Source organism: Mustela nivalis (assembly GCF_964662115.1).
Source record: "Mustela nivalis genome assembly, chromosome: 5".
Lineage (NCBI taxonomy): Eukaryota > Metazoa > Chordata > Mammalia > Carnivora > Mustelidae > Mustela > Mustela nivalis.
In genome coordinates this window covers 58,400,740-58,423,831 of record NC_139024.1, presented here as the reverse complement: position 1 = coordinate 58,423,831, position 23,092 = coordinate 58,400,740, and the positions used below count along the sequence as shown (strand labels likewise).

The window sequence follows — 23,092 nt, the reverse complement described above, 5'->3', positions numbered from 1 at the left end:
TGTTCATTGAGGAGACTTCCAGAAGGAAATGGCAAGATGAAGGGAAAAGTTTTATTTTATTTTATTTTATTTTATTTTAATGAACAAGATGAAGGGAAATGTTTTCAGTAAGTAAATGTTAATCATTGTGACCTTACTGAAGTATTCACTTCCCTTGTAATTACCTTCCAATAGCCAGGGAGAAGGAAATACTCTTTCTAGAGGGTCTCTCTATGCTGAGCCCAGGACTAAACACCTTATGTACATGCTTCCATTTCATTTTCACAGTATCCTTGTGAGGCAGATATTATCATCATCTGTATTTTGCAGAGATAAATTTACTACTCAGGTTAAATAACAAGCTAGAAAATTTCTTTAAAAGCATTTTCTCTATTCAGAGAATTCTTCCCAAAATAACAATGGATTTGTTTGCTTGGGATTTTTTTAATCTGATTAAAGTATAATGCTAGTCATACAAATTTTATCATTTGTAGAGGATGATGCATATTCACCACTTGATAGTTATAAAGTTTAGCTTATAAATTAGTGCTTATAATTATATACATAAGAAACATGAAAACAGATTTCTCTTGGTCAAATGAATGCTTAATTACCACCTGTTGGTACATAAGTAGAAGATAAAGAAATATGTACATGGGGCACCTGAGTGGCTCAGTTGGTTGAGTATCCAACTCTTGATTTTTGGCTCAGGTCATGATCTGAAGGTGGTGAGATGAAACCCTGCATGGGGCTCCATGCTCAGCAGGGAGTTAGCTTCTCCCCTTCTTCCTCTCTCTCTTTGCCCCTCCCCTCACTCAGTCTGTCTCAAATAAATAAATCTTAAAGGAAAAGGAAAAATATATGTAAGAAGTAGATGAAGAACAGAAATAGGTTTTAATTGCCTTAAGTTTTAGTCTTACTAGGACACTAAGACAAATGAAATAAGTGAATAGTATTTATAAAAGCAACATAATAACAGACATAATAAAAATATAGTAGCATTCTTCCCTCTTGGTGACTGTTTCCTGCAAGGCCCTGTGTTGCCTATATTTTGGAGTATTTGAGATAATTAAGATCTCTTTCCCTTTAAGACTTTGTCACCCAAAGAATGGAGTATATGACATATTATGATAATTCAAGATATATTGTGTTTAGTCTATGATAAAAAGTGAAAGCAAAATGTGGGCACAAAATGTAGGAAGCTAAAGAAGAAAGGGATTTATTTTGATGGATAACCCTGGACAGCTTTCAAAAAGAGGTGTCGTTCCTCTTTTCTTAGTACACAGAATTTCTTAAATTCCTGAGTTTATTATTCCTTATTTACTGTTTCCTTTTTTGAGTCTCTCAATGCTATTTTTTTCTTGCCTTTCTTTTGACATAAAATTACTGTTTGTAGTTTGGGATAAAAATATCCATTTGAAAAATATTTGCATAAAGAGGGGCTTGAGCTCTTACAAACGTGTTTAAATAAGGAAATGATTTTCCTTATTTCATGATGTAAGGACCTTGCAGGATGTACACCATACGTCTTGAACCTGTGTCATCTAGGAATGAGATAACTGAACTCTAGAGTCAGTTCAATGGCAAAGAAAGATAAGAAGCTAGTTATATGCCACAATTGTAATGGTAACTCAACTTTTCACTAAAATGTAAATTTATGTCTAAATATAATAATAAAGAATATGGGTTTGTAGTTTGTATATCTTCGTGGCTTTTTATTTCATTTTCCTTCTAATTTATTTTTATTGTATTTTACAAAAGTACTAGTCTGTGACAGATTGGAAATAAAAAAGAAAAATAAAATTGGCCCTTCCATGTAGATGGTTTGAAAAGCACTGAACTCCATCTACGAGGTATATCCACACAGTGGAGCACTACGCCATGGTTAAAAAAAAAGATGGCTATTATCTGTGTATTCCTATGGAATGATCTCCAGGATATATTGTTATATATATACTTTAAAGCTAAAGAAAATGCGTATAGTATGCTACCATTTATCTAAGAGGGCAAATTGCATATATAAGGCAAAACAATAAGTTAAAGTAAAAATTTTTAATAGTCACCTATGAAGAAGGGAGAGAATAAAAGGGAATATGAACAGACTTACTTGAATATACTGTGCTGTGTAAATTTGACTTTGGAACCATGTAAATGTTTTACATATTTATAAAACTATATTTGGTGTTTACAAAACAATGTCTAGAAAGAGATGGTAAAATAAACCAACCTAAATGTGTAGTTGCTGTTAAAACCACAAAGATAGAAACTATACCAGGTACAAAATCCTTAAAACTCTTCAATATTGCTATTGCTGTTCTGAGACTGTTGTTCATAGAGGGAAGGATGAAGCAAATTAGTAGTTACATTGGTTTCATTGACTGCTAGTGTAGGCAAAAAGAAATAGATGTAAGATCAAGGAGATGAAGTTTAAAACCCCTGTAGTTTTAACACAGTTACTAGCTTAGTCTACCAAAAGGGCTTAGTAGCAATTAATATCCTTAATCAGAGATCGTAGTTACAGACTATCATTTTCTGCTACAAAGAAGCAGGACTCTTTTTTTTTTTTTTTTTAAGATTTTATTTAGTTGTTTGTCAGAGAGAGAGCAGGAGCACAAGCAGGGGGAGTGGCCAGCAGAAGGAGAAGCAGCAGGCTACCTGCTGCAGGACTCCATCCCAACCCTGGGATCTTGACCTGAACCAAAGGCAGACACTTAACTGATGAGCTACCCAGGAGTCCTGGAAGCAGGACTCTTGGAGAAAGGGTGATTTCAGGTCTGTAGCAAAAATTGAACAAGATGAACCCATGGAGTGCTGGGTGGCTCGGTTGGTTGAGTGTCCAACTCTTGATTTTTGGCTCAGGTCATGTTCTCAGGGCCCCGAGATCTAGCTCCACAAAGGACTCCATGCTCAATAGGGTATCTGGTTGAGATTTCTTTTTCTCCCTGTCCCCCGTCCCTTCCCTCTTCCCACTTATGCACTCTCTCTCTCTAAAATAAATAAATCTTTAAAAAAAAAAAAAAGGTGAACCTAGAACAGCTTGTCAGTAAGCAAGGAAGCTATCAAAAACTAGTAGGGTAATGTCAGAAGGATTCAGGAACCAATCTGAAATAGCACCCACAATATTGGGTCAAAGACAAGCAATTTGAACACCAATAAGAATAATAAATACAGTGAGTCCAACATTAAATATATACTTATATATATTTAAATTCTTATGTTTATAATGATATTTTAAAACAAAAAATACTTTATTATTTACCTTTGAAGGATTACATGCTTCATTATTTGTGAAATGGTAAATGAGGGAAAGAAATAAACAATTTTCTTGATTTTCCTATATGATTTTATGGTATATATGAATATGCTCAGAAGGAGGATGAAAAGCAGAAGGATATATACCAATACACTAGTGAAAATGGTGGTGGGTTTTGTTTTTTGTTTTTGTTTTTTTAAATTTTTATTTATTTATTTGAGAGAGAGAGAGATGCAGAGAGAGCAAGCATAAGCAGAGGGAAGAGGCAGAAGTAGAGGAGAAGCAGACTCCTCTGTGCAGGGAGTCCAATACTGTGCTCAATCCCAGGACCCTGAGATCACAGCCTGGGCTGAAGGAAGACACTTTGAGGTACTCAGGTACCCTGTGAAAATGGTTGTTATCATTGGTTACTGAAATTACACTTGATTTTTTTTTTTACTGTACTTACTATATTTTGTGGGCTTTGTTTCCTATAGTTCCTATAGTTATCCTGTAATAAAATAAAATTAATTATAAAGATAATAAAGTTCTAAGTTTTCTATTAGATTACCTGATTACTATTCTTTATATTTTCTTCATTAGACCTTCAAACAAGTTGGAAATATGGGAGGATCTAAAGATAATAAGTAAGTCTTCCTACTTTGTGTGACAGCACATCTTTAAAATACCTATAAAGAGAAGTTTTTATACTAACTCTTTTATGTGGATGACCCTTTTCTACCTCATAAAGTTGTCCACATTAAATAATTCTCATAAAGCAAGTTGATCAATATCTGGTCCTAGAAAGTATTCAGGAAATATTAGTGGTGGTGGTAGTATTACTGTTGTTATTATTATGATATGTAAACCTGTCCTAGACCACATATGCCTACATTAGGTACTGATACCTATAATATTATGTCTTTTTTTTTTTTTTTTTGAGAGAGAGAGAGGGAGAGAAAGAGTACATGAGGAGACCGGCAGAGTATATAGTGTATACAGAGTATACACACAGGTCTCAGTACTTTATACTACTAAGCATTCCTACATTTTCCCATCCATTCATATGATCCTTATCAACTAAATTATGCTTTAGCTTTGCCTATTTAAAAATAAATTAAACCTTTATAGTACTCTATTTCAGCCACCCCTTATATAATACCAAAGACTTCTACATTCTTCCCTCCCACTCATTCTGTGACACTCTAAATGCCGACTCCTACTTCTGTGTCTCCACCCAAACATATCTCACAAACACCAATAGTAACTTCTGTATTACTAAATCTACTTCCTATCTATTCCTCATCTATTTCCTCCTTCCAGACCTCTTGGCAGCATTTAACACCTTTGCTTTCTCCTCTGTTTTGAACACTTTGTCCCAGGCTGCTGTGAAGCTAGTCTCTGGGTGTCCCCCATCTGTACCTTTCTCCAGCCCTTAGATGGTCTCAGCCTCCTTTACCTGCTGTTGCAAACTGGAGTTCTTCCATGCTCAGCCCTCTACTCTCAGCTCTCAGCTAGCTCCCTGAACAGCTCAGAGTTCTGAGACTGCAAATCTCAGTGTTTCCCAGGTTTTTTTGTGTTCTCCTTTCTAACTAATAATTTATAACTCTTTACTCAATATATTGATTATTGCTTTTATTAGTTATTTTTTCAATTAAGATATCATACCTAATTTACATTAAACAAGTTGTAAGGAGATAGACAATGACTATTTTGAATTGATATATTTTTGTACTTGAAACAATTGCAAATGTATTTCTTAAAATCATCTTGTAAAAAAGAATAATCATAGGGACAGTTTGTGATTTTACTTATTTGTTTGTTTTAATAATAGTACCAAATGGTTATCTTTCTCTGTGAAGGTTTCACAAGAAGTATCGTAGCAGTATACAGTACTTGTATGCTGGTGGTTCTTTTGCGAGTCCAGTTAAACATAATTGGTGGATATATTTACCTGGATAATGCAGCAGTTGGCAAAAATGGCACTGTAAGTTTCATAAACTTAACATATATAATCCCTTTTGTATTAAGATTTAACTGGATTTAATTGAATATTGCTTACCCTGATGACTTCTATAAAATAAGTATCTTTATATATCATGTGATTATAAACTTCTAGCATGATTTTTCATATTTTGAAACTAGACTTTTTGTTAGGTTAAAGAATATTATTTTTTCTATCATTTCAGGTCCTGAAAAGTCTCAGCTCAAGTTATGCTTTATAGTAAACGTATATAGTATATATTTATAGTAAGTAAAGATTATTTACTATAATATTAGATAATTTAACCTTGTTTCTATTTTGTACAGACAGTTCTTGCTCCCCCAGATGTCCAACAGCAATATTTGTCAAGTATTCAACACCTCCTTGGAGACGGTGAGATTATTTGTGACTTGGAAACTAATTTTAATTTGTTCATATTTATTATTGAGGAACTTAAAGTGAACAAGGCTTTTATGTTTGTTTTTCCTTTAATAATAGGCCTGACAGAATTGATCACAGTCATTAAACAAGCTGTGCAGAAGATTTTAGGAAGGTAAGGCATTTTGCTTTGGTTTCTCTGACTTCCTGATTCTGGTGAATAAAAGAAAAATTAGAATTGTTCTAGTGAAGCTGGTGATTTGACAAATGGTAGTTTGTAAAATTCTTTGTAACCTTATATAGACACAGCCCTGAGATACTGCATTGTGAATCCATTTTCTGCATTAGTGCCAACCTTTTGATACTAAGGCAACAGGTTTAATGTTTGTTTATTATTGATTGACTTCCAAACAAACCAGAAATATTTGGGTCATAACATAAAATACCTACTTTAAAATCTGCCTCTGAGCCTTTTATCTTCCATTTATACTGGTACTTTCTATAATTACAGTGGAAATTTTCTTTTGAAATCTACAGCAAGACTTGATGTGGCTCTGTAATAAAGACACTTAACTGATGACTGATTTCTTAATCTACTCTAGTGATTTCAGTCAGCAGTTTCAGGTTTGACTGGATCTCAGAGAGCAATCTGTTAAAAAAAGAGTGTGTATAGGATGTGTTGTATAGTTTCAATTTATCCCAATTCCCTTTTCTCTGTTTCTAGCGTTTCTCTTAAACATTCTTTGTCTCTTTTGGACTTGGAACAAAAACTAAAAGAAATAAGAAATCTAGTTGAACAGCATAAATCTTCTTCTTGGATTAATAAAGATGGATCCAAATCTTTATTATGCCATTATATGATGCCAGATGAAGAAACTCCATTAGCAGTTCAGGTGATTAATTCATAACCATTTAACCAAACCAGTTATTCTATATTTTAAAAAATTTTTTACTATCTCTTGAAATTAGGTTTCTGAGGTTCTTGAAAGACTCGTGATTAAAAGGCCTATATTCCGGGGCACCTGGGTGGCTCAGTCGTTAAGCATCTGCCTTCTGCTCAGGTCATGATCTCAGGGTCCTGGGATCGAGCCCCGCAGTGAGCCCCGCATCGGGCTCCCTGCTCAGCTAGAAGCCTGCTTCTCCCTCTCCCACTTCACCTGCTTGTGTTCCCTCTCTTGCTGTCTCTCTCTCTCTGTCAAATAAATAAATAAAATTATTATTATTATTATTATTTTTTGCTGGCACCATTGTTTATTTCTTTTTTTTTTTTAATTTTTTTATTTTTTATAAACATATATTTTTATCCCCAGGGGTACAGGTCTGTGAATCGCCAGGTTTACACACTTCACAGAATAAATAAAATTTTTAAAGAAAAATTAAATAAAAGGCCTGTATTCCAATAACTTAAATAAAACCTCATTAATTTACAAAACAAACAGCAATTATGACTGATTTCTAATTAGAAACATAATTTTAGATTTCAGCAAATTTTTATTGAGTATTAGTTATGCAAAAGACACTGTGATATATGAGTCATATAAAAAATGAATAAAACCTTTTCATTATATTTGGAGGAACTCATGAGAAAAGTTCAGTTTATGTGGCTAAACTATATTATATGAGACCAAATAGCAGAAGATAGAGCTGATAGCTGGGACAAGATCATGATCAAGATCTTCAATTTATAGACCAATGAACTTCAATTTATAGACCGATACCACAATTACACAATCTGCTTTTTAAATAAATCAATGAAGGCAATATCAAAATGGACTAAAGGAAATTTTAGTCATCCACTTGAGAAACAAATAAAGCCTGATCTAACAGTTATCAACTATGGTATTGCTCCATGCAGGTGTGTCCTGGGCAGTTGTGATTTATTCATTGATTAAGAATAAGAAAAATGTTGGAGCACCTGTCTGGCTCAGTCAGTGGAACATGCAGCTCTTGATCTCAGGTCATGAGGTTGAGCCCCATCTTGGGTGTAGAGATAAATAAATAAAGTTACAATTAAAAAAAGAAGAAAAATGTCAAAGATTGCAGGTTATATATCTCATTTTAAAATATTGGGGTTTTTTCCTATGTAAGCAGGTTATACCATTCTTTACAGTTAAGAATATCTCACTTGACAACTGGAGAAACCTTAAACCCAAGAGGCTTCTAAGCTATACCTTGTCCTAGAGGCCCCATTAGAACAAAGACTACCATGGTTTTCAATGCCAGCTGTTTTTCCACCCCCAAAGATAGTCCTGTTTGGGTGTCCAGAGACCTTGCCTTCATGACTAGGCCAGAGAAACTGAATAAGCAAATAGATGAAACAGAATTAATGAAAGAAAAAGGAGAAAACTTATAAATTCTTCTCAAGAAGATGCAATATTAAAAAAAAAAAAAACTCTGGAATGATAAAACAGTTTCCAAATTTTAAAATTCAACAGTGGATCGCTTCTCGGCCTTTTGGCTAAGATCAAGTGTAAAATTCAACAGTGGAACTAAAAAAGAAAATGGTTCAAAGAACAGGTGAAGAAAGGAATGACAGACCCAATCTTACCTGTACTGAATTAAACCCTGAAACTTTAGACTGAAAGGACACACACAGCCCCAGACGAGACTAGACATGATGAAAAAAGACATGGAGATTTTGATAAAGTGTCTTACCAATTAAAAAGAAAAAATCCCAGGCCTCTGGAACCTCAAAGTACTCTTTTTTTCTTTGTAAATGTATTCTAGAAATGTGCTTGAGAGAGGCCAAATAAACAAGGATCTTACAAAGTATAATTTTACTTTGACTCATTTTTTTAGTATAGTTGACACACAATGTTACGTTAGTTTCATAGGTACAAATAGTGATCCCAGCCCCACATCGGATTCTCTGCTCAGCAGGAAGCCTGCTTCCTCCTCTCTCTCTCTCTCTGCCTGCCTCTCTGCATACTTGTGATCTCTGTCAAATAAATAAAAATCTTTAAAAAAAAAAAAAATAGTGATCCCATAAACCTATACATTATGCTGTACCACAAGTATAATTTCTATCTGTCCCCATACATCTCTGTTATAATATTATTGATTATATTCCTGATGGTGTGCTTTTTATTCTCATGACTTACTTATTCCATGACTAGAAGCCTTTATCTCCCACTCCCTTCACCCGTTTTGCCCAGCCCCTCACAACCCTCCCCTCTGCAACCATCAGTTTGTTCTCTATATTTGTAGGTCATATTCTGCTGCTTGTTTCATTCATTTCTTTGTGTTCCACATATGAGTGATACCATATTGTATTTTTTTTTCTTACTTCACTTAGCACAATACCCTCTATGTCCATCTATGTTGTCTTAAACGGTATCTTCTCATCCTTTTTTATGGCTGTGTAATATTCCCACACACGTATATGTGTGTGTGTGTGTATTGTATGAGCCAGTAAATCTACTATTGAGTATTTACTCAAAAAAAACAAAAACACTAATTTTATATATGTACTCCTATGTTTATTGCAACATTATTTGCAATAACTAAGATTCTGACTCGTGCTTTAAATAGTACTCACCTATACATAAGAACTTTTACAGTTTTCTTGAGTTTAAAAAACTCATTTCTTGGGCGCCTGGGTGGCTCAGTGGGTTAAGCCGCTGCCTTCGGCTCAGGTCATGATCTCAGGGTCCCGGGATCGAGTCCCGCATCGGGCTCTCTGCTCAGCAGGGAGCCTGCTTCCTCCTCTCTCTCTCTCTCTGCCTGCCTCTCTGCCTACTTGTGATCTCTCTCTGTCAAATAAATAAATAAAATCTTTAAAAAAAAAAAAAACTCATTTCTTGATTTTTAATAAAACATAGACTTGTAGATTTCCTGAACTCTTGGGGTTTTTAATATGATTAGTTTTGTCATAACTTTGTGCTAATATTTGAAACCCTAAAGTATAGCATTTTAATTTCACAGGCCTGCGGGCTTTCTCCTAGAGATGTTACCACTATTAAACTACTCAATGAAACTAGAGACATGTTGGAAAGGTACGTATACTGCATGTAACAGAAAATGTGTTTCTATTTAGAATGTACTTATGACTGTTTTTAGCTTTTCTTAAACGACATATGCAATGTAGTATCTTGTTAAAATTACATTTTGAATCTATTCCCTGTCTTCAGGTAGCATTTCCTATCTAATGTTTCTTTTATTAAGGTGATGAGAGAAACAGATTTTTATCAAGATGTCCATGCCTTCCTCAAGCTACTTCCTTAGCATAGAGATTCTGAAATACTAGTTGAGGGACTCGAAGATAGTAAGCATTTATATTTTGAGAAAAGCTCTCAGGGGTGATTCTGATATACTCAGTGTATTAGTAAATGTTTAACAACTAGCTCTTTAAAACAAACAAACAAACCAGAAACTGAAATTGTAGCGGCAGCAGTTCTGACTACCAACTTGAAATCACTTGATACTGACTTGAGGAGTTGGGGAGAAGTGCACTTTCAAGCCAGAGACAGCCAGCTCCAGGTAGTCCTCATATATACCACACGCACACATATGCAATGTGTGTACACTCCCCCCCTACACACACACACACACACACACATACACACACACTCAAGTTTTGAGAATACTCCCCCTAATCCTCTAATCCTCTCAGGATAGACTATAATGTCCCTAAAACTTTGAGAGATAAAAATTTCACATCTTCCCCAAATTGACTATTACTGTTTTAAGTCACCCAGAAGACAACCAGAGTGTTAAAAATGGAGAAAGCATCAGACTATGCAGTGGAAGACTGGAAGACCTAGATTCAGTTTTGGCTTTCCTGTTCATCAGCTGTTCAGCATTGGCTGAGCCACTTAAACTCTTTGAGGTGATTTTATCATTGTAGAATCTGAGTAGTAGTACCAGTCTTAAGTGGTTAATATATCAAAGTTTCTTTTATCCTCAAGATAATTTAGAACCATTTTCTCTAGTTTTATTTTCAGAGGAATTATAGTCTCCACTTATATTTTCTTGATCATGACAAAAATCAGCAAATTTGAAGTTTAACTCAGCTACTGAATCTACTGTATGATTCATCAAGTTCTAGTCTCTTGATTTTCTACAATAGCCATTTCCACATAATTTCTTATTCCAGTTTCCACCAAATCACTCGACAGAATTCTTCTAGAAAAGGTCATCATTGATCTCTTGCCAAATCCAGCCAAAAATGTTCGTCTTACTTGGCCATTCTCTGATAATTAATGCTGTTGATCAAGCCTTTCTTAAAATTCTATTCTCAAGTGGCTTCCATGACCGTAATCTCCTAATTTCTCTCCACGTTCTCAGATTATTTCTTCTTAGTTTCCTCTTTATCCTTCTTTCTTACAAACATTAGTTTTCTAAGGTATTTGTTCTTATTTCATCCTCAGCTGTCCCAAGTAATTTCATATTCCCCCATTGCTTTAACAACTATCTGTATGCTAATAATTCCCAAATGTATAGCCCCTTGCCCAACACTCCCATGCACTTGAGATTTCTAGATGTCAAAAATCAAATTAATCTGTTCAACTAGGTATTTCTAACTTTATAACACATATATATTATTCTTTATATCAAAGAGGTTTTAGGGCTCATGGGAGCTCAGTAAGTTAAGCATCCAACTCTTGATCTTGACTCTTTAGCTGTCCTGTTTGGATAGACAATCTCAAGGTTGTAAATTCAGTCCCCAGACTGGGCTCCAAGCTTGGCATGGAACATACTTTTTTAAAAAAAAAAGAGGTTTTGTGAGATACTTACATAATGTAACAAAAGAGCTTGAACTTTAAGATCAAAAAAGCCTGGGTTCAAATTCTAGCTCTCCCATTTACTAATTACATACCTTTGGACAAATTTCCTCATCTCTTAAGTATCCATTTTCTCATCTGTACATGATAATAAAATTTTCTGTCTCACTGGGATGTCATGACACAGTATGTAAAGTAAACCAATATCTGTGACTATAAGATGATTCCTCTTCAAGAATTTCCTAAAGAGGGGTGCCTGGGTGGCTCGGTCAGTTAAGCATCTACCTTCAGCTCTGGTCCTGCTCTCAGGTTCCTGGGATCAAGCCTCTTGACATTAGACTCTCTGCTGAGTGGGGAGTCTGCTTATCCTTCTCCCTCTGCCTACCCTTCCCCCTGCTCATGTTCTCTCTTTTCCTGTCAAATAAATAAAATCTTTTTTAAAACAATGTTCTTTGGAGAGAAGTAATACTGTTTTTGATATTTTTGAAAACTCATTGTACAAAATGCTGGATGATATTAAAAAAAACTCAAAAAATCATTGTGTTGTGCTAAATAATAAGCTCACTTTTTATGCTTCATTGTTTAAGATTAGTTCCTTGATATAATCTTACAGTGTTTTAGGCTATAAAAAGTAGTTTGTAAGTAGAAATATTGGTGGCTGTCAAATATAACAACATAGTTACTGAATTTATTTCCTTTTCCATTGAGAATCTAAAAAGCAATTTATCCTTCTTATTTTGTATAGTCCAGATTTTAGTACAGTTTTGAATACATGTTTAAACCGAGGTTTTAGCAGACTGCTAGACAATATGGCTGAGTTCTTTCGACCTACTGAACAGGACCTTCAACATAGCAACTCCATGAGTAGGTAAGATGACAAAAAATGTTATGTGTCTAATGAATACTCTAATAAAAGAGTGCTTTGGATGTGGTTTTTTTGTTCCAAATTTGATTGATCATTTGTCAACAAATTAAACTCCCTTAAACCAATGACTCTGTAGAAGCCCCTTGTGGATTCAATATTAAAAATTTCATTTCTTCCCCAAATTTTGCCACTATATGGAAATAAATAGTGAAACTACCTTTCTGTAAGCCAAGTTCCACTTCCAGTTCCAGTTTGTGGGATTGGGTTTTTTTTTTAACTCTTTAGAATATAAAACTGAAAATGTATTTAATTACTATAAACCATAATTGGCCCACATAATTCAATAGTTTGGACATTAAAATAACCAAGCAGTCTTGTTATAAATTCCCATTTGATGAATTATTTCTTACTTATACAACTACATAATATATTCATTTTTAGCTCTTATTGTAGGATTGGGAGTATTTAGTTAGTGCAATTGTTAGTAATTTTAATCACAATTATTTCTAAGTCATATAGTCATATTGCTAAAATGTATCATATGATTTTATTACATTCTTATTTTGGCATGAATATTTTGGGTGTTCTAGCAGAATTTATACTCTTTAATAACCTATTTTGTAGATTTTTATGTTAAACTCAGAAAACAATAGGTACTAAACCAATGTTAACTGACTATAAACTAGTCCATTAAAATGAAAAGAAACAGTAAGTGATATGCAGTATGTATGTGTAATGTCCAATTTAATTCGTAAATATATAGGGTAAGAAATTATTTACTCAGTTCTCTGGAACCCTTCTTTATTATATAAAAAAGAATAATTCGCAATTAACATTGAGGATTTGGAATACTTAGAGCAATAACATTTATTTTCTTTAACAATTTAAATATCACCCTAAATTGTTTTTAGATTTAAGTTATACAAAAATAAATTTCAGCCCCTGTATACTCCCTAAATCAGGTTGTTCCAATTAATAAAACTTCACTGTAATCTCTGCCTAGCAAGGTGTTAGTTATTTCCTGAGTAGGGATAAAGAATTATAATCGTTGTTTTAATACAAATACTTGACCTTATACCCTAAAGAATTACAAAAATTTTGTTATAACCACATCAGCCAGTAGTTTAAACTCCTACAGTTTTCCATATTTTACTTTCCCATACAACCTACATTTTTCACTTCAAATCATGTTTCCTCAGTTATATTTTAACGCTTCTCTCAAAGTCAGAGATTATCTAATGCCCTTGCATATTTCCTTACACACACTAGGTATTCAGTAGATATCTGTCTTAAGTTTTTTCTCTTCTGTATCAGTAATCAACTTAATACTCCATAATTCAATACTAGAAATATTTCCATTATGCCTTATGTTATTCCTTTTATTTAAAATGTAGTGAAAGTTCTAGCCATCACTGTAAGTCAAGAAAATAGATTTTCAGTTATTGTCAAAGAGACAAAATAGTCTAGAACCTTTAAGAAAATCAACTGAAAAGTGATGCTAACTAATACAAGATCAAATTGTGTGTGTGTGTGTGTGTGTGTGTGTGTCTGTGTATTAATATGTATATATTCCCATAATACTATATACATTTAACATATGCACGTAATATATAATATTCAAAAAATTATTGAAAAAGTAAGCAACAAATATACTTTCCTTATAAAACATATAAGGTGAAATTATTAGAATAATATGTTATTCATAATAGATAAACCAATAGAATAGTATGTAAAATCCAGAAACAGGTTCTAAAATATACAGGAAATTAGTATATGATGAGGTGAGGAAGAGATGTATTATTTAGTAAACAGTAAGACAGTTAGTCATTTTACAATGACTAATGTAAAATAATAATAAATTTAGACCCTTTTGTACCATACACATAGCCAAAAAAGCCTGGAGGTTTAAACAATAAAAAAAATAAACAGGTGAATAGGAAAAGGGGAATTGTGAGATCAAGTTGGAGAACTGAGCACATACAGATTATGGTTGTCATCTTGAGAGTCCTGGGGAAACCACAAGGGAAGTGGCAGGAGAGTTACATGATGAAATTTACATTGTAGGATCACTTGGATTGCTCTGTGGAGAAGGAAGTAGGAAAGGAGAATCGGGGTGGGATATAGCAGTGGATGAATGAAGACTTCTATTAACAACTTCTATTAATTGATTCAGCAAGTACATATTGAGCACATACTGTGCGTCAGGCCCTTTACTAAGTACTGGGATAATACAGTGAGAGTTGATTTTCTGTACGATAGTGGTGTCTTCAGTTTCTATTGAAGAAAAATTAATGTACAAAGAGAGATATCAAGCAGGTAAAGACATGACAGATTTTGGAAAATGCTATCATAAAGGACAACAATGTGTAATTTTCTCAGGAACACATAAATCTCTACACTGCTTTTTCTTTTTATACATTGCCTCAAATCTCAGCATAGCATACTGGTTAGACAACATAGCTTCAGCATTTTCATGATGTTTAAAAGGAAATTTCTAATGTAGCCTCAGGTATAAATATATGAAATGTTTCATTTAATGTAATAAAGCTACATCTGTAACCCACACGCAAAAATTATTTCATCATTGTTTACAAATTGTTTCATCATTTAACAGTCACTGTGTCATCCGTAATCACACATTCATTTATTCACCAAAAAAATGATTGTTAAGCACTTACAAGTTAGAAGGTCACTGCTATAGTCCAGACAAGAGAAACTGCTTAGCCTGGATTAGGTTTGGCCATAGGGAGAGGTAGACCCACTTAGGTAATATTTAGAATTGTGGAGGGATTTGATATAGTCAGGATAGAGAAGTGCCTAAGTCTCCTCTTACATAGCCAGATAGATAATGGTGTAGTTCACTGGAGTAGGGAGGAGAAACATTCAACATTGCTGGTAATTGAGAGAAACACAGACTAAAACTGTAAGATACTGTTTTGATCTATCAGACATATCAAGACTTCTTTATCAAGATTTTTTTAAAAACTCATGGTTGATGTAGAAAGAGGCATAATGGAGCAGGTTTTCTCACACACTGCTGCAGCAGTGGACATCTTTCAATATACATTATAAACCTTAAAAATATTCATACAATTGAGGCATCTGGGTGGCTGAGTCAGTTAAACGTCCAACTCTTGATTTGGGCTCAGGTAGTGATCTCAGGATCCTGAGACCAAGCCCCACCTCATGCTTTGCCCTCAGTGGAAGGCTGCTTGAACTCTCTCTCCTTCTGTCTCTCCCCCAATTTCTGCTCTCTCTCAAACAAATAAATAATCATATCCTTTGACCCAGTAATTCTGTGTTAATACAAGAAACTATTTAAGGAAAATGAGGCAAAAACTTAAACACCCAACTCCAAGGAGCTAGATCTAAATTGTCACAGCTAGAGGATGAATTAGCTTTATAATCATTAAAAACTAGATAAAAGGGGCGCCTGGGTGGCTCAGTGGGTTAAGCCGCTGCCTTCGGCTCAGGTCATGATCTCAGGGTCCTGGGATCCAGCCCCACGTCGTGTTCTCTGCTCAGTGGGGAGCCTGCTTCCCTCTCTCTCTCTGCCTGCCTTTCCATCTACTTGTGGTTTCTCTCTGTCAAATAAATAAATAAAATCTTTAAAAAAAAAAAACTAGATAAAAACTTTAGAAGAACTTTTAGTGAGATGGAAAAATGTTCATGACATAACAAAAATACAAAACAATATTGCTGGGGAGGTTATAGTCTTGTGTTTAAAAAACACAAAAAAGCATAGATATGTATAAAAATTACTGGAAGAAACTAACCATGATGTCAGTTACAGTTATTTCTGGGGGTAGAATTATGTGTGATTTTTATTTTCTTAATACGTTTTTGTGAGTATTCTTCAGTGACTGTATTGCACTATAATTAAAATGTTAAGTTCCCATAAGAAAATTTCAGAAAATAATTATTACTATGATGATTTTTCAGTCTTTCCAGTGTCAGCTTGCCACTAGCTAAAATAATTCCAATAGTAAATGGACAGATCCATTCAGTTTGCAGTGAAACACCTAGTCATTTTGTTCAGGTAAGAAGAAAGTTTGGGGGTATTATTAAAAAAACATTGTATCTTTGGTTGTGGTTATATTTGTCTGAAATAAAATTACATTTCTCTCCTGTGATATTTATGTTCAAAGAAACCAAAAACTTAAAATCACACGTAGAGTGTGGTAGAATGCCCCATGAGAGCAATAGGGTATCATGGCAAATTTATGAGGTTGGGAATACCTTTCTCCATGTTAGGTCCAACAGCAATTAGCCTGCATTTTTAGTCTACATACATTCTGGTGGTCAGTTGAACTTACTATGTTAATATTTTGCCTTAAACTATTGGTGATAAGATTGAGCTGTGAGATCAGTAATCCAGTTCCACAAATTTTGAGGAAAACTAAAAAACTTTTGTGGAGAAGTAAAGCATTCTAAATTTAATAAATATGACTGTTAATAGTGTACCAATAATCTCATGAAAAGCGGCATAAGACAGTACTGTGTCCTTTCTTAGAAACTCCATAACTCCACCCTTTCCAAAAAGCATTTTGGAATGCATTAAGACTACTATTATTGAAATAGTAACTCTGAATCTATGTAGTTTTTTGTTGGGTTTTTGTTTTTGTTTTTGTTTTTCTGAGTCACTTGCAAACTTGGTTAGAAAACTTGGTTTAAAAGACTAAAACTTGTATTAGAAGTAAAAACTTGTTTGCAGGGTGCCTGGGTAGCTCAGTCAGTTAAGCCTCCAACTCATGATCTCAGCTCAGGTCATGAGTTCAAGTCCCATGCTGGGCTCCACACGAGGTGTGGAACTACTTAAAAGGAAAAAAAAAGTAAAACTTGTTTGTAATACACCTCAATTCCAAACTACTGCAATAATGGACAGTGAGGAGACGCTAAGGCTGAAGTGTCAGGGTGGCAACTTCTCAGTAACCTGTGTCTCAGACAAGTCAGACTATATTCCTTGTACTATCCACTTGGGAATGTTGAAAAGCACTGAGACCACAGATTGTGTTTCTTCCTTTTTGTGTATAGTTTCATCAGTTTGTCCTTCACATGCTTATTTTCCCTCACTGTTCTCTTCAGTCTTTTGTGTCATCTTTCTCAGCCGTGACAGATGTTCAGACTGCAGAAGGATGAGTGAAGGAGACTGATCTCCTTTCACTTGAAGTTTAATTTCAGCTCAATTTTTTAAATCAAAAACTTAGTTTAAATTTTTAGTATCAGTGAGAGGAAAAAGGTTGTAACTTCTGGAATTTAAACCTTCACTTTACCTTTCTCCACTTTCATAAAAGTCTCTAGTTTCGTCAGTAGGCTGTTGGTCTTAGTAACGACTGATAAATACAACCAGGCATACATAATATACCACTACCAGCTTCAATCCTTAAGTAATTCATACACTACATTAATTAAAATCTGAATAATTTATAATGAAAACAAAAGATTTCAATCTAATATTGATATTGTTTAAAGTTTTTGAGTGTGACTGAAGGTAGATTAAACTAATATACTACACGATTGCTTGACAAGACTCCCACCTGTTCTTTTAACCATAATTTCTATGAGTTAAAATGCCACATTGCCTTCAGAGAATTGAATCATGAATTTATTGAGATCAAGACTTGTGTACAGATCACTTGGGTTTTCTGATGCTTAAGAGAGAACACAAAGGACCGTTTCACTTACTGTTTCTCTGATGTTCACCAGGGCACTCCCATGCTTCTTTGTCATGGATCTTTTCACAATCCGGTGAAGCCTACAGGCCCCTTCTCTGAAAAATATCTATAAATGTGTATTACAAAATACATGGGTTTTAAAGAAAACCAATTATAAACAGTTTTCAAGATGCTTTTTAAAATCAAATTTATAAAGAAGCAGTATTGCTTTTTTTGTTCATGCATTAAATAACAAGCTATAACAGCAGTTCATCCAACTTCCACAACTATCGTACATGAAAATGTCTGATTTCTATTGAAGACAAAGTCATAGGCCATGCTAATACTATCATAGTTGGTTGGCAATTTCATAACTGAAAGATACTAGGTTTTAGTTAAAGGTTAATGAAAATAAAAATGTAATTTTTTCTTATTCTTACATTTTCAAATTTCTTAAGAATCCTTCTAAAGTGTCTATGTGCAGTTTATGTACATATATGCAATAATATATCACATGCTACATGTATTCTATGTTAGATCTTCTAAAAAAATAAATACTCTTCTAAAAAAGTAATATATCTCACATCCATGTTACATCAGCTTCTAGCAAAAGTACCTTTAGATTTGTATCTAGCCCTTGGCACACATAAAATTCCATTTGTAGACTGTTTGGGGTCATCTTCTCAAAGTCACACTTGAGTACTTATCATATCATCATTCACATAAGAACCTAAACAATAAGTATCTCGTAGATTTTATTATAAGAAAAAGTATTCCCTTCTTTAAATGATTTTCTTTTTGGCCTTAGTGCCATAAAACTTAGAGCTAAATTTATTGCTCAAATTGCAGATATGGATTCAAATGATCTATACTTCTTACAAATTGTAATGTTTTACTCTTATTTTGCTAGGATCTATTGATGATGGAGCAAGTGAAAGATTTTGCTGCTAATGTGTATGAAGCTTTTAGTACTCCCCAGCAACTGGAGAAGTGATTTCTTTTGCTTCCAGAAAAACTACAATGGAATTCATTTACTTTTAAAAATACACTGAATAAATCAACTACATATAGGGTAATGATTTGTTACCAAAATGCCTAATAAAAATATATTCTTAAAGTCTTCATTTCATAATAAAATAGTTTTATTTGGCATCTTAATATATTTTTTTAAAGTCAGGTCACCAACAGACTAGTTTTTGTGGGTATATCTGAGTGTACACAGTGCAAATATTTGTTACACCGTGGCTATTAATTCCAAACTGACTAAAAACTAGTGTAGATACTTTTTTACTATTATATGAAATGTAATATACATTGACATTAATACTGAGAAAAAAATATGTTTGAGAAATAAGTGTGAAGTTTAGAAAAAAATGTACTTCTTAACAAATAAAGTTCAGTGGACTGAAGTATAGATGAGGGAATCAGACTTTTCTTCAGTTACTCTTCAAAGGTATAAATTATTTATTGTTAATAAACCTGATGAAGCACTTTTCTTTTTATGGAAATCAGTGAATTTAACAACCGTGATCAGTAATATTTTTTTTTTTTTACTATTGTTAACAATTCCTAGAAAATTAGGTATTGATTTAGAGGCTAAAATTGTGCTGATGCTCTTTACTCAACAGCTATTATTAGCTACATAGTTTCATTCATTTTTATGTAAATAATTTTAATAACTTTGTATTGATTTTGAGACAGTAAATATCTTATTGCAATAAAATATTTTAGTAAAATGTGGTTTTGTTGAGTTAATACCTTAGAGCCATTAATTTTATTTGTCCCGTAGCATTTTTTGCTCTTATTTTGGGAAAATATGCTAGTTTTCAAGTTTTATTTTAACTGGTAATATAACTGATGCTTTCTTTTAACTTTTTTGTTTAGAAAAAATAAGTAACATTTCCTTCTGAAAAGAAATATTTCATTGTCTCTAGTTAAATCTATATTCTATATTTATAGGGGTAATTAGGGGAGAAATATATGAATCATCCATATAGTAGATACATTTTCAGTAATATAAGAATATTTTCAGTGACATCGCTTTATTTTCCTCAAGCATAACATTATAGCTGAGTGTAGTAGAAGGTACAAAATTAGTTTTGAAGTCTCTTCCAAGGAGAGGCAGGCAAGGCCAAAGCCAACCACTAGGTATTCTGTGTCTACAGTGTTTTAAAAAAAAGAAAAGAAAAAAGAGATGTAAAAGTGGTAAGAAGAGCAAATGCTTCTCTTCAAAATTTGACAGAATAGAGTGATATTATTTTCTAATAGGGTAACTGAAAAACTACATTTTAGAAAATTAGTTAATGTATTATGTAATAGGGCATGCATCTCTTCCAGCAGTATTAACCCAGGATTTCATTCAACGAATATTTGAGACTGAACAGATGTGGCCTTATAAAAGAATCAAACCCTGGTCAGCTGAAAATTTTTACCTGGAGTCCTACATCTTTGGAGTTGTGGCAGTTAGAGATGACAAGGTAAAAAAACACATGTATTTGAAGCTATTTGGGCTTAGACATTCTAAATTTGTCTTCAACTAGTACAGTAAGAGCCCTCTTATTGGAGACCCTTAGTTGTTTGGTTGATCCAAAAGGTCACTTAAAGCAGGGTATCGTGCACCAAAAACTCATTCTTAGGGATGGCTGATTTGTTCAGTTGTTTAAGCGTGTGCCTTTGGCTCAGGTCAGACAGATCCCTACATCAGGCTCTCGGTTCAGTGGAGAGTCTGCTTCCCCCTCTGCACCTCTCCCTACTCATGCGCACACATTCTCTCTCTCAGAAAAATAAAATCTTTAAAAAAAAAAAAAAAAAACTTTTTTTTATAAAAAAAACGTTTTATATATTTTAACTAAAAATCAAATATTCTTTGTCAGTTATTTATTGTAGGACCCAGGTCTTGTCTTTTTAGTATAAGGTCTCTTTAGTATAGGGTCTACTTAAAGATGCCCTCCAATTATCTTTCTTGTACAAATTGCAAAATTGTATTACATGCTATAGTTGGGAACCCAGGATACTAAATTTTTATAGATTTTTGCTATATTTTCCTCCAATCTTTTAGAACTGTTTTGCCCACAATTAATTTACGAAAACCTTTAATTTTTTTTAAATGCCATACACTTTTTTTTTTATTTTATTTTTAAATAATCTCTACCCAGCATGGGGCTCGAACTCACAACCCCAAGATAAAGAGTCAAATGTTCTTTTGACAGCCAGCCATACTCCCCTAAAAAAAGCAACACATTTTTATCTAGTCTTTCCAAAGTTCAGCTTGGTTTTTGCTGAGACTACAACTCTTCAAACTCACATTATCACAGTTTGTATAATCATGATAAAAAGTTCAACTATCATGATCAGTTTGTTTGATAACTTTTCATTTCCTAGAGCCACTGTAACAAATTATAACTAATTGAGTGACTTAAAACAACAGAAATCTATCCTCTCACCATTTCTGCTCCTTGGAAGTCCAAAATCAAGGTGTCAGCAGGACCATGCTCCCTCTGAAGGCTCTAGGGAAGACTTCAATCCTTTCTTGACTTTCCCAGCTTCTGGTGGCCCAAGTGTTCTTGTCTTAGAGCAGCAAACTTCAGTCTCTGTCTCAGTCTTCACATGGCCTTCTCTGTGTGTCTGTGTATCTCTTAACAAGCATGCTCTCATTTAGGGCCCACCTACATACAGTATGATCTTATCTCAACAGTTACTTTAATTACATTTGCAAAGACATCATTTCCAGGTAAGATCACATTCTTGGCTTCCAGGTGAACATGAATTGTTAAGAAATACTACTATAGAAACAAACTCAACTCAGCTTGGTAAACATACACTGATTGCAGCAAGTAGAAATCGAAGGGTGTGCCAGACAGAAGTGTATTAACAGGAAACATGTAGCTTGCCCTAGGAACCATCAGTATGCTTTTCCAGGAAGATGGAGAGCATCATTAGCCCAGTAAATTGGTTGAATGGAGATTACTTAAAACTGCTTCTACTTTTTCTCCTTCAAACTTGTATAAATATGTTTGTTACTGTGTATATATAAAAATTTGATAAGACCATTATTTGCTTGGAAAGTAGGAAGATTTGATCTAATGAGTTTTTTCACTTACAAAACTGAAATGAACAGAAGGCAAAATATCTGTCTTGTCTTCTATTGTCTTGATTCATATTTAGTTGAATAGCCTGACCTTTTAGAATTGTGTTGCTTGAATATGGTACTCATAAAAAAGAGAGAATCTTAATACAGTGGTATCCATATTTAAAATATCAATAACTAGATTATTCAGTCTAATAATCCAGTTTGTTTTGCCTACAATATTTCTCTAGTCATTAAAGGAAAACCAGAAGTTAGTGAAATTCAAATCAGGCCATTTTGTACCTTTTTAATAACTCTGGGAAAATGATTATTTGATTGGAGGATAAAACTATTGGCTTAAAATAGGTAATGAGAGATCTGATTTTTAATTATCCTTACCATTATTATTGTCCTCATATCACAGATTTGTTTTATATAGTTGGGTTCAATGCTGAACTGTGTTTGTCATTTAGGTTCCTCGTAGCTACCAAATAACAAAACTTCCTTTTTTTGTTTTTTCTTAGTATACTGTTTGGGATCATATAAATCCCTAATCAAGTGAATCCCTAATAAAATATTAATTGGAATTTAGAACCATTAATATATTTATGTATATAAATACCTTGGCATGATTTCAAAATTTGGTAATTTTAGGAACTTTACCAGTGAGTAATTTTTTTAAAAGTTTTCAATGATAGCATGATTTTAGGAAATAAATATGTGCTTTGGTTTTATTCTCTGTCTGAAGCATTTTTTGGAAACAGTGACATGTCTGCATTTGACTATGTAACAAATGGAACCTGCAGGACTTCAAATAAAGATCTGGCCAATTAAACATCTTTTGTTGAGGACAGAGAGTTCTCTAATCATGTTTCTTTAAATTTACATCAAAATCAATATTATTTTTACTTCATTATTTTGCTTCATTCTTAGGCAAGATTTGAACAGAATTCCTAATTTTCAGCTAGGTTTTCAAATCCAATTTGCTTGAAGGCAAACATAGGAAACATATTTATTAATTTAAATTGGAGCTCAAATTAGCTCACCTACAAAAATTGGCCTGTGCCTCCAATCCCACATACCCTCTACCCTATCTCAAAAACCCTGAAAGATTATGTACTAAAATATTAACAGTGCTATTCTAAACAGTGGCTTTAGCATTTCTAACATGTTTTGAGCATTTTTGTATGTTTTAAAATACCTAGAGTAAA

At 33.6% G+C, this 23,092-nt stretch overlaps 2 protein-coding genes and 1 long non-coding RNA gene across 4 annotated transcripts in view; 2 read left to right on the top strand and 1 right to left on the bottom strand.

Moving 5' to 3' along the window:
- PEX3 (peroxisomal biogenesis factor 3) overlaps window positions 1-19,551 on the top strand; it is a 34,293-nt gene extending 14,742 nt beyond the window's left edge. Inside the window, exons 4-12 of one of the 2 annotated variants that reach the window (XM_082730802.1) lie at window positions 3,815-3,858; window positions 5,074-5,198; window positions 5,522-5,588; window positions 5,694-5,748; window positions 6,298-6,466; window positions 9,498-9,568; window positions 12,042-12,164; window positions 16,104-16,200; window positions 18,726-19,551. In XM_082730802.1, the coding sequence (XP_082586928.1) occupies window positions 3,815-3,858; window positions 5,074-5,198; window positions 5,522-5,588; window positions 5,694-5,748; window positions 6,298-6,466; window positions 9,498-9,568; window positions 12,042-12,164; window positions 16,104-16,200; window positions 18,726-18,809 (835 nt within the window). In that variant the 3' untranslated portion in view covers window positions 18,810-19,551. The remainder of the gene's footprint in view (window positions 1-3,814; window positions 3,859-5,073; window positions 5,199-5,521; window positions 5,589-5,693; window positions 5,749-6,297; window positions 6,467-9,497; window positions 9,569-12,041; window positions 12,165-16,103; window positions 16,201-18,725) is intronic. The other variant, XM_082730803.1, reaches the window with a different exon arrangement.
- AIG1 (androgen induced 1) overlaps window positions 1-23,092 on the top strand; it is a 481,448-nt gene that overhangs the window by 384,008 nt on the left and 74,348 nt on the right. The window lies entirely within an intron of this gene.
- LOC309864902 lies at window positions 16,667-22,970 on the bottom strand. Its single transcript, XR_014311832.1, has 2 exons — window positions 21,259-22,970; window positions 16,667-17,942 (listed from the first exon to the last, which is right to left on the bottom strand). It is a non-coding gene; the product is annotated as an uncharacterized lncRNA (long non-coding RNA).